The sequence below is a fragment of the Anser anser genome (assembly GCF_964211835.1).
Source record: "Anser anser genome assembly, chromosome: Z".
Lineage (NCBI taxonomy): Eukaryota > Metazoa > Chordata > Aves > Anseriformes > Anatidae > Anser > Anser anser.
The window spans coordinates 61668644-61680931 of NC_139723.1; the positions used below are offsets into that span (position 1 = coordinate 61668644).

General features: G+C 38.0%; 1 protein-coding gene across 2 annotated transcripts in view; it reads right to left on the reverse strand.

Moving 5' to 3' along the window:
• Positions 1-2086: 2086 nt before the first annotated feature.
• The window catches only part of CERT1 (ceramide transporter 1), an 81957-nt gene continuing 71755 nt past the window's right edge, over positions 2087-12288 (reverse strand). For both annotated transcript variants that reach the window (XM_083817992.1, XM_083817991.1), the window contains 6 exons: positions 12119-12251; positions 11208-11278; positions 8823-8951; positions 7885-8014; positions 6495-6631; positions 2087-5394 (listed from right to left, as the gene is read on the reverse strand). In XM_083817992.1, coding sequence (XP_083674118.1) covers positions 6504-6631; positions 7885-8014; positions 8823-8951; positions 11208-11278; positions 12119-12251 — 591 coding nt within the window. In that variant the 3' untranslated portion in view covers positions 2087-5394; positions 6495-6503. The remainder of the gene's footprint in view (positions 5395-6494; positions 6632-7884; positions 8015-8822; positions 8952-11207; positions 11279-12118; positions 12252-12288) is intronic.

Consider the following 12288-nt stretch of genomic DNA (forward strand, 5'->3'; position numbering starts at 1 on the left):
TTGTTTTTTGTTTTTGTAAGGGGGAAAAGGCTTGTCAGTTACAGTGACAGAAAGGAAAATCCCACCTTGAAGATCTGACAGACCTGATCAAACAAGAGTAGGCTGCTGAATGGAAATGTCCTAATTATTAAAGCGAGGCTTACACCACACAATAGTTGGACCTATTGTTGTTTAAAGTCCCCCCCTCAAATCTTTTAAAAAGTTCACTTTAAGAAAATTAGTTTGAACCTTGAAAACTGCAGCACTCCATACTACGACCCTTCCTTGTTCCAGCTGTAGTCTGTTCTTAGAAGAAGCAGGTGTGCAAAGGAAAAACCTTACTGCATCAATGGTTACAGCTCAAGAAAATTTGACATAGTCAGGCACATAATACTCAAAAAGTGTAGCCCTTCCCTTTATCTAACGGAATATGCTTTTATCCTATGATTTTTTTTATAGCTGAAGACTAAAGATAATGATCTTAATTATAAACACCAGTAAATTTCATGGCATAACCCTAACCAGTGATTGATGTTTATGGATTTGAGGGATGGACCACACAGTGGGTGAGGAATTGGGCGGATGGTCACAGTCAAAGAGGTGCAGTCAAGGGCTCGATGTCCAGGTGGGATATGAGTGGTGTTCCTCAGGGGTCTGCATCTGGGACCAGTGCTGTTTAACATATTCATTGGTGACAAGGACAGTGGGATTGAGTGCACCCTCAGTGAGTTTGCTGATGACACCAGGCTGAGTGGTGCCATTGACACACTGGAGTGAAGGGATGCCATCCCGGGGGACCTGGGCAGGCCTGAGAGGTGGGCCTGTGCAAACCTCATGAGGTTCAGCAAGGCCAAGTGCAAGGTCCTGCATCTGAGCCAGGGCCATTCCAAGCTCCAATACCGGCTGGATGAAGAATGGATTGAGAGAAGCCCTGAGGAGAAGGACCTGGGGGTGCTGGTTGACGAGAAGCTCCACATGTGCACTCATAGCCCAGAAAGCCAACCATACCCTGGGCTGCACCAAAAGCAGCGTGGCCAGCAGGGCGAGGGAGGTGATTCTCCCCTTCTGCTCTGCTCTCATGAGACCCCACCTGGAGTGCTGCGTTCAGCTCTGGGGCCCCCAGTGTAAGAAGGACATGGATATATTGAATCAGTCCAGAGGAGGGCCACGAAGATGATCAAGGAGCTGGAGCACCTTTCCTATGACGACATGCTGAGGGAGTTGGGGCTGTTCAGCCTGGAGAAGAGAAGGCTCCGGGGAGACCTAATGGTGGCCTTCCAGTACCTGAAGGGGGCCTTACAGGAGAGCTGCGGAGGGACTCTTTGTCAGGGAGTGCAGTGATAGGACAAGGGAGAATGGCTTTAAACTAAATTAGATACAAGGTGGAAATTCTTTACTCAGAGGGAGGTGGGGCTGAGGCACTGGCACAGGTTGCCCATAGAAGATGTGGATGCCCCAGCCCTAGGAGTGTTCAAGGCTGGCTTGGATGGGTCTTTGAGCAATTCTATATAATTCATGGACAAATTATATTGTAATTACTCACATCAGTACCTTAACTACAGAAATGCTCAGCTTCTCCATACTAGAAAGCACGTATTTTTAAATTACATGCAGAACTTATGTGACCAAGAATGTAACTTTTTTTTTTTTTTTAAAGGGGAAGAGTGCAGGGTTGCATGGGAAAAGATTTCCTTTTTTCCAGCTAAAACAGCTGCATTCAATGGCAGGGCTTGCCTAAGGACTCTACAGTTGTTGCCTGATGCTGCAGAGCTAAAGTTTACCTTTTTTTTTTTTCCCCTGTCATGCAACTAATTTGCCTTCTATTTGTCTAAGCTGTTTCTCTTATTTTGCATACTTTACTGGTAACTATGTAAGAAGTAGAAATTCCTGCATAACCAATACTGGCAGGATTATTGATCTGCTATGGAATCAGTTATTCCTGATATTAAAAAAGCTTGCTCTGTAGAAGTTATTCTCAGTTCTTAAAAATTCTTCACACGTTAGAAAAAAACAAGTTTATCCTCTGGCATTTGTCAGTCCTGGATCTCCATTCTTGACAGGGAAGCTTTTGTAATGTTGTTAGTTCTGTACAAACAAACACAGAAGCTTAAATACAACTTTGGAAGTACTCTATATTAAAACTATACTGTACAGGAACATTTTTTAACATGCTTCTGATATGATAGTACAGAATGAGATTTTCATATATAAACAGCTAATGTGGCATTCAAATTTTCATTTCAGTAACCTCAGTAATAATACAAGCAAGCTACTTTCTGATAAATTTGTACATACATTGTAGTATGGTATACAACTTCATACACAATCTAAAAGTTGGTTACAATGTAAAACATTTTAAGTAAGTTTCCTTAGAGCACTGAAAAGTTAAAAATAACTACAAACCAGGGTTTTTCTTCATAATTTTTTTTTAATACTTTTCACTTTTAAATACTGGTTTTAAATTTGTGATTGTAACATGGAAGAGCCAACTTTTAATTTTTAAAACTTATCATTAGGATTATAAAGCTATTATATAACAGTTACACTCTACACACTCAAAGTACTCAAAAATATGATTCATGTTTTGAGTCTGTAGATGAACAGTGGCAATTCAAATACAGTGTTATCTGTACAACTTGACAAAAATACAGGTGGACAATCTGATTAGTTTAAAGAGAATCTGCACAACTTCAGATATGCCAGCTCAGCCCAATTAAGTAAAAGGTAATTCCCTCCACCTCCCAAAATGTATCACATTTTTCACAGATAAATTTCTCCAAGATGTTCTGGTTCTCAGACAGGATAACAATGGCTATTGCTCATCCTCATTCCCCTTAAGGGTTTCATCAAGTAATTTCCTTCAGATCTAGTTCAGCAACAACAAAATTCTCCCAAAAGATATATTCAGAAAACAATATTTAATGGAGAAGACTGCTGCATTTTCAGCAGCTGAAATTGGTTCAAGAAACATCCCTTCTAGAGTTAGGGGCTTCTAGAGTTAGGGGCTTCTTCTGCAAAGGAAATCATAGCTGTATAAATGCTACAGATCCATTAACAGTGAACTCAAGAGTGCACATATATGTGGCAGTGTCTGGAAAAACAGTTGGGTTCAGGAGAAAGGGGAAATTTTATAAAACCATAAAAATCCTTCAGATTTTTCCTCAAGAAAGGATCTAATGGTTACTTAAAACACCGACAATCTGAGAGGCCTACAGAAAGCTGCCTTTTTTTTTTTTTTTTTCCAATTAAGAGGTCAATTAATACCTATGTTTCAATCTTGCAAGTACTTCTGTAGCTTTTTAGGAAGCCTTCTTACAATACTGATTGGGCAGGGCTAGCTGTAGTGAAGTACCAGTGCCTTTATCTAAAAGTAAAGTGTATTTCTTACAAAGAGTATCTGTAGTGTAATTTTATTTACAGAATAAATCGCAAAAGTACATCACATTTAGTGCAAATGCAACTAATAATAAAAGATTTATATACTGCTTTGTAAACTTCCATACCTTTGTAAAATAAAGCTATCCAATTAAATTAAGAAACAGTTACTTGCCTGTGTTCAACAACTATTACCAGAAAAGGCAAATAAGGAATTAAACTCTTTATATTCAGGACTTTTTTTCCTTTTTTGAAGTTCCCATCAGTGGCTATGGTGAATGAACCATTGTTTAGTTGATTGTAAAAAGATGAAGTATAATTGAGGTATAAGAATTATTTTTTTATCATCACTATATAAAATGTTCACTGGTGATAGAGTAAACATGTACAAATTTTTGTCTTATTTGCCTTACTAGCATTACCATATAGGCACTTTTCTACATATTCAAATTAACAGAATAATTCTGTAATAAGGCATATTCCATGCACACCTTTAGAGAAAGGCAAATAAAAAAGGTAGAGTTATGGAGCATGAAATCTCTGTGCATGTGTAATCATGTGTTAGGTATGATTTTATCTCTACAGAGAAAATGAACAGGTGAAAGTTTTTTCCAATACTGTACTGATCACATTTAATCATTCACCAAATCTTCATTAAGTTACTATTTTATAGTTATTTTCAGGCACCTACCATACTATATCAAATAAGACTTTCACTTTCTTTTGAAAAAATATATCAAACTTTTCCCTTGAAATACACAGGTCAGTGAAACACCCAGCAGTCTCTGAATAATTTCCAACTACAGGACACGGATAACATGTCTCGAAGCAAAAACCAGTCTGCCAGAGTCCTCTCCCAATGAGCATCTCCAGAATCAAAGGCAGGCAAATATCTGACATGTAAATTCTCACAGCAACTAAAGGGAACTTTCCAATAAGAACTATGCGTTGTCATAGCTCTGAAGGGTTTTTGATCAAGTGGCAAGTATCAACACAACTCACTTTCTACATGAGCCTCATAGCATGGCTTTATTAAGGTGAGGAAAACACATGCAGTTTTTGAAAATAATGTATTAATCCTCATTCTAGACTGGGAATGTTGTCCTATGTAGTCCAAATTACTTCAATAAATATTATAGTGTACCTTCTCACAGCTTCAGAAAAGCCCCCTAGATATCATGCAAGAAAGCAGTCCACATATAGCATGGACAGATGTCTTCTAGCTTTTGGGCAGTCTCTTGCCCTCTCACATAGAATCTTTCCAGAAATTTCTGGGTCATGTTTAATAACAAAAATTCTGTAGCACATATTACATAACTAAAAAATACAATAGAAATATAAAGATATCTGGAAAAAAATAAAGCTTTTCACACTCTTACTCCTTCAGAGCCAAAGATCTTCATAAGAGTAAGACAATAGAAAAGGCAAAGTCATAAGGATATTGACAGCCCTCAGTTATTAACTGACATTTTATGTAACAAGATGATTCATTATAGAAACCAGCAGCAATGAACTATGATTATACAAAGCAAAACAAAACCTGCCAGTAATTCACCTAGGCTTTACTGAACTCCTCCCTCTACCCCCCTGCCCCAAAATACCAGATTTTTATGCATATAAAGCACATACAGTATGCTATATGTGCATTTGTGCTTTTTAGACATGCACAAAAACTATGCAAGTATCTGGGGAAGGTTGACAACAAAATTCTGCCAGTTGCTTAAAATAAAAGCAGTAACCCACGTTGGTGATTAAAGTTGTATGTTCTTCCTCGTCCAAAGCAAGCAAATAAAAATAGAGCCATATACATGTTATCAATACATGTATTTATAATTACACACTGATTCGGCAAGAAAAGTTAGCAGGAAAGAGCTAGTGTTAAATATTCAGCTTCACGGTGTCGCAACATTTCTTCACTTCAGTATACAAAGCCTAGGATTTGGGCCATAAGAAGACTGTAGATCCTTCGTTCCAGCATGGAGTGCTCTTTGCATGGTCACTTCTCCAACGTGGAATGCTCACCCAGTCTTGTTCTGATCACTGCAGACAAGCAATAACAAAAATATAGCACTGTAAATTTCAAACACTAATAGGAAAACAAGAAATTGTTAAGCCCTTAAATAGTATTCGCACTGCTATGATCACATTCCAACTGTTGGCTTGTGACAGCCATATTTTTAATGGTTCACCTACACTATCTCTAATAATACACAATTAAAAACGTGAATCAGATATTACAGGGCTACCTGTTACAGAAGGATCAGATGACGAAGACTTGAAATCTGGCATAACAAATAGAGCCTAAAAATAGAGGCAGCCTGTGTCATGCACAGAAAAGTGATAAGCTTGCTTTCAGATCTTGCTCTAATACTAGAGCTACCAAATACTACTGTGCAGCTGTAATTCTACGGCTTACAGTCTACGCACTAACAAAAATTAAGCAAAGCAAAGCCTTACTTTGCACAAATGCTTATGTCTGACAGATTGAGCCTCAAGTGATTGGGAAATCCTTTCCTAATGTCACATCAATTAAATGTTAAAACCATTTTAGATTAGCCCAATGGCATATACCATAAAAATACGTCCACTAACTTCAGAAGGCATCTGTAAATTGCTTCTCTTTTTCAGGTTTACCAGAAAGACTGAAAATTTAGGTCACAACCTTTAAAATATTCTAGTGGTTGACACTGGTCTGTCAGAAAGTTTCCATTGTTAATAAAAAACCCAGATCAAAACTATTCTGTCAATATAAAAGAATACTTTGACCTTCATAATATACTAATTCTGATGGTATTTGGCCACCTGATATAGATACCAAAACCTAATGAGGCTTTAGAGATAGTTCAGTATGTATTCTTTTCAAAACATGTACAAAACATCTGCGACAATTGAGAAAACCAGTACAGACATGCATATGAAAATTTGCAAGAGGTAGTAGGTCTAAAAAAATAAGGGCTACATAAGTTATGAAGTATTATTTTTCCATGTGAATAACACATGAATGTTTTAAGAAGCATATTGCATACATTGGTTAATAAACATTGAATTCATGCTAATTATGATAAAACATTTCTAGATTACATACTTCTGTTGGCCCTAAATATTTAAAGCAGTGAGTCAAATTAAAATAGAATATATACCTGCTAGTACTAGAATAAAATAGGCTTTCCTGCTGTTTTCTCTTGCACATATGATGTGAAACGCTTCAGGAACTTGGGATATTCTCGTTTTGCCACTGCTCGTAACACTGATGCTGGTGCCCATCCTCCAGGATTCACTACAAGTAAACAGAAAGAAAGGCATTGAAATACAGTAAATCCTCTAAAAGCTAGAAATGCAGATGTAAGTTTGTATTCTTGCAATTCCTTCTGAAATAGTAACAGTGAATAATCATAATTTTTCTACTTCAAAAAAAACAACAAAAAAGGAAGATCCAAGTTACTTCTTATTTCAAATACAACAGAAATCAGTGTTAACTTCTCAGTTACTGCTGCATCTGTCTGCAAAATTGCTACATAGCCAATGTCTTATAAATTATTTTTGAGAGTAGCTTTAAAATATGAGAAGCTTTGAAATATGTTTAAATTCACTGCTCAAGTATTTTGCAGAAGAAGCTACCACTTCCTATATAATCATAGTTCAGAATTTGTCACTGAAAATATATATTTTTAAATAATTGGGAAACTTTTGAAACAGGAAACAAAGTAGCTTTATAACCGCAGAGGTTAGCATTATATAACAGCATTTGCACAGGACTTAGTACGAGTCACATCACTCCTACATGCCAAAGATCTATAGAACTCATTTTCCAGACTTTGGTTCCTTAGTAAGCCATGTAATAGTTGGTTAAAAATAATAAGAGTGTTTTGTAGCTGCGGGAGACAAGCTAATAGCTATGTGGTTCCAATATTATAACACACTTCTAAATACTGGGTACAGTAACAATACAGCTTGGCTTTGATAATTTAAGTCAATACCAAGGATTCTATCAGTTAAAAACAAAAAAATGTAGAGTAGATCATAAGGCTTGCAAACATCCTCATACAAAATATATTTGTACCTTCTTAACACTGTGGGTAAGAACTGTATCTTTACTACCTACAGCTTTTCAGCCTAACAAGATGAACTGGGGGAAAAAATTGACAGCAATACATGAATAAAAAAAACTTACTATTGCTGAAACTAAGAGCTACTGCAAAGCAACACAGTTGCAGACACTTCTTCCCACCCCCCTCCACCCAAATTTCTGTACTTATGCTACACACTAATTTGTTCCTCCCAGAATGCCACACGATGAATGCCACCGATTGGTGTAACACAAATTCAGATCTTTTTGAACACAAATACCACAAATAGTGTCCTGTATGTTTAACAGAAAACCACATCAACTTTTTTTTCCTGATAGCTGAGTAATTGTATTTTATAATTATATTTTTAATCTTTCTAAACATTTATATTATTAAAACAATATTTTATAATAATAAGAAGCATATATCATAAATGTCACGCTGAAAAGAAATATAGACTTACCATTAGCTACATATGTAATCTTGCATAAGATATTGTCTCTGCTTATTTCCTTGTTCCCCTCTGGTGGGCTTACTAATGTCTGACAAATCATAGCAATATTTATTTTGGCACGGACACAGCGATTGTTCAGCTACCGAAAAGAAAAAAAACATTCATAAGCTTCAAACTAAGTTTATTTCCACATGCTTGACTGTAACATTTTAATTTTCTATATTTCCACATGCTTGACTGTAACATTTTAATTTTCTATAAAGTCTAAGACAGTCAAGAAGCTGTGTTTTAGAGAGCATGCATTCTGGCAAATGATTAACAGGAATGCAAATAAAATCAAAGGTACTTGGTTAATAAGGAAAGGGTTAAACTGAAATGCCTGAATCTCCGATTTGTTTGCTTCATACATATTAGAAGTTGGTTACTTTAATTATTGTAACAAACAAGTAGGAAAGCAGTTAAAGGATAATGTATCTGCATTTACAGACATGAGTAACTTTTCCCTTATAAACAGACAATGGCATAAGCATCAGCACAGAAACACTCCGAAGAAAGCATTCACTGCCTATTCTTTGGCAGAACTGTGTACACTGGAAATTTAAGAGATCCTATATCTAAAGTTATAAAACCTGTTCCCACATCTGACAACACAGAGAAGTTATTGATTTGATTCAATATAAAGTCTTAATTTTTTAAACAGTCTTCACATCTCCAAAAGTTTTGTTTTCAATCTTCTGCAACACCTTAGATCTGCCAACTGTTAAGGCAAGATAGCTTTTGGCTTGGAACACCCAGGTCATTGTTTCACTGAGTTTTAAAATAACCTGTATTTTGCATGATTACTCTGACCCGCAACCTACTTCACACTTCTATTGCGACACCATCACCACGTAAGAGAAAAGAGGTAACTTAAAAGCAGAACCTGACAGAATGAAAATAGTACTTACAGGAGCACTATCATGTTCCACAGAAAAGTTGCATACAATCCATGTCTCAGGATCATTTTCACTGAATGCTGGTATCTTTCTGATGGCAGACAAATACAGCACATCCCTTTGAGAAGCTGGCCACACCCTCTGCAGAGAGACACCCGATAAGCTTTTAACAATAGGGCAAGTACTTTTTTTTTTATCTTTAGACAGAGGAAAAAGAATTAAGACAAAGAAGATCAGACGTTATTTAAGTTTAAAAAAAAAAGTTTCATCAAGTACTGGGACCAGTACTGTTTAATATCTTTATTAATGACAGACATTGGGTTCGAGTGCACCCTCAGCAAGTTTGCTGATGACACCAAGCTGTGTGGTGCGGTCAACACGCTGGAGAGAAAGGATGCCATCCAGTGGGACCAGGGCAGGCTTGAGAGGTGGGCCCGTGCGGACCTCATGAGGTTCAACAAGGCCACGTGCAAGGTCCTGGCCTTGGGTCAGGTCAATCCCAAGCACCAATACAGGCTGAGTGGAGAATGGATTGAGAGCAGCCCTGTGGAAAAGTTCTTGGGGATACAGGTAGATGAAAAATTGGACAAGAGACAGCAGTGCACACTTGCAGCCCAGAAAGCCAACCGTATCCTGGGCTGCATCATAAGAAGTGTGGCCAACAGGTCACGGGAGGTGATTCTCCCCCTCTACTCTGCTCTTGTGAGACCAACTCACTGAGTTCATCTTGCGCCCCCTGCACAAGAACAACATGGAGCTGTTAGAGCAAGTCCAGAGGAGGGCCATGAGGGTTATCAGAGGGCTGGAGCACCTCTCAGCAGGTTGAGGGGTGATCAGCCTAAAGAAGAGAAGGCTCTGGGGAGCTTTTCAGTACTTAAAGAGGGCTTTTAAGAAAGGTGGAGAAACTTTTTACAAGGGTGTGTAGAGATAGGACAAGAGAAAGTTTTTCAACTAAAAGACTACTTTTATGTTAGATATAAGGGAGAAATTGTTCACTATGACAGTGGTGAGGCACTGGAACAGGTTGCCCAGACAAGTTGTGGATGACAAGTTTGTGGAGGTGTTCAAGGCCAGGCTAGATGGGCTTTGAGCAACCAGATCTAGTGGAAGGTGTCCCTGCCCAGGGTAGGGGGGTAGGGGCTGGAGGTGGGTGATCTTTAAAGGTCACCTCCAAACCAAAAAAAGTCTATAATTTTGTTAAATTCTATGCTAATAATTTCATGCAATTTTCAAAACTGAAACAGAAGAAGCATAGGTGTTGTATGGATACATGTCAGGTTACACTGCTGCACTTGAGTAAAAAAGTTTAAGGCCTTCGGCAAAGAGCTGAGCTGCAATACTTCTCGTAGACAAACAGGAAGAGGCAGTTCCTTTCCTGTTCTCTCAATCTCAGGTTCACATTTTAGTTAATACTTGTAAGGTACAAACTACACTATTAACTACACTGGTTAAGTATAAACAGATGCATCTACAGTTAGCTAGGCCTCCAGAAGCATGGAAGGGCAGAGAAAATAAAAAAAATACAGTATTTTAAGTGCAATCACTTTAGCAAGACATGGGTAAACTGACATTCTCTAATAGAAAATTTCAGAGTCAAAAGTATCTGATAAAATATGAAGCTATATGGAAGCCCTTTTCCTGACACTTGGTAGAATTAAAAATGCCTAGTATTTACCACAACACTACACAGATCACAAAATTGCTACATTCAAAACCAAGTCTTCTTTTAAGGTTGTTTTAAGGTAACAGCATTTCTGGTAAAATTCTCTCAGAAAAATACTTGCTCAAATTTCTGAGTATACTAACACTTGGAATCATGCAAGATTAAAAATTAACCTGTACGCTTAGTTACCATTTTCCTTTTTTGGAACCCGTTAGGCTACAATTGCTGGATTGCAATTCAAATTACGTTTTTAGTGAAGTTGCACCAGAACTCTTTGGGGAAGAAAAGAATCATAATCAAGTCATAAGAACAAATATTATACCAGCAATTACACCACTTTATAACGCAAATACATATGTCAAGTAATTGTGGTCAACAGTAGCTTGCGATATTGGAAAAAAGCACATAATACAGTGGTACAAGTTTCCTGTCTGAAGTCGGTGTTGATTTTTTGCTTCAGTTTGCTTTATATGACCCTTGTCTTGCTGAAGGTTATATTACTGGAGATTAAAATCAATCCTAATATGTGATTGCACACTATATCATAAACATGCACAACCACTTATGCTATCAAGCCACATTCAAAAAGTTGACGAAGTTGCAGTTTCACAAATAACTTGTTCTGAACTGTTTTCTGAGCAGTACGTTTAGTTAAGCATTTTAAAATAGATTAGAGCACATATGCCCAAAACTGTGTTGGTAAGGTACACATACAGGTGGAGGGTTAGTCTTACCTTATGTGTCTGGTAAACGATGATTGCATTATCAGCTAAATTTTCCACTACGTGAAAATTTTCAATCGTTGCTACAAAAAGCAAAGAAATCCATCAGTAAAAAAAAAAAGCACTGCTATTAGGTCAATGTTATAAACAATATGCTTGCTGATATGCTGACTTAGGCTTGCACGTAAGTCTATGGGGCAACAAACAGACTGGGGAACAAGAGGTGGGAGAACAGCCCCACAGAAAGAGACCTGGTGCAAGTTGAACATGAGCCAGTAGTGTGCCCTGGCAGACAAAAAGGCCAGCCGTACCCTGGGGTGCATCAAACACCACATTGCTAGCCAGTTAAAGGAAATGATTGTCCCACTCTGTTCTGTGCTGGTGCAGCCTCACCTGGAGCACTGTGTGCTGTTTTGGGCACCACAATATAAGAAGGGCATAAAACTATTAGAGAGTGTCCAAAGAAAAGCTACAAAGATGGTGAAGGGTCTAGAGGGGAAAACATGCAATAAGCGGATGAAGTCACTTTGCTTGTTCAGCCTAGAGAAGGGGAGACGGGTGTGACCTGACGGCAGCCTACAGCTTACCCATGATGGGGAGCCCGTGTTCTTCCCCAGCAACAGAATGGGAACTGCATGAAGCTGCATCAGGGGAGGGTCAGGTTGGGTATTAGGAAAAGGTTCATCACTGAGAGGGTGGTCAGGCACTGGAATAGGCTCCCCAAGGAATAGATCACAGCACCAAGGCTGCTGGAGTTTAAGAAGCATTTGGACAATGCTTGCAGAAATATCTTTTGATTTTTATGTAGTCCTGTGTGGAGACAGGAGTTGGACTTTATGATCCTTGTGAGCCCCTTCTAGTTTTGGATACTATAATTCAATGATTGCTGATAAACATGCAAGACTTAAGAAACGATTCCTTACTTTCCCAGTCATTACGAACATCGACATTCCAGAAGTAGTGGCAAACTTCATGTCCTGTTACCCCTTTAACTGCATGCGTTGCCTTCAAGGGATCTAAAACTATTCCATTCTCTTCCACCTCTCTTCTGTATACCTATGGCCAAATACAAAGGATGACACACAGAACAGAA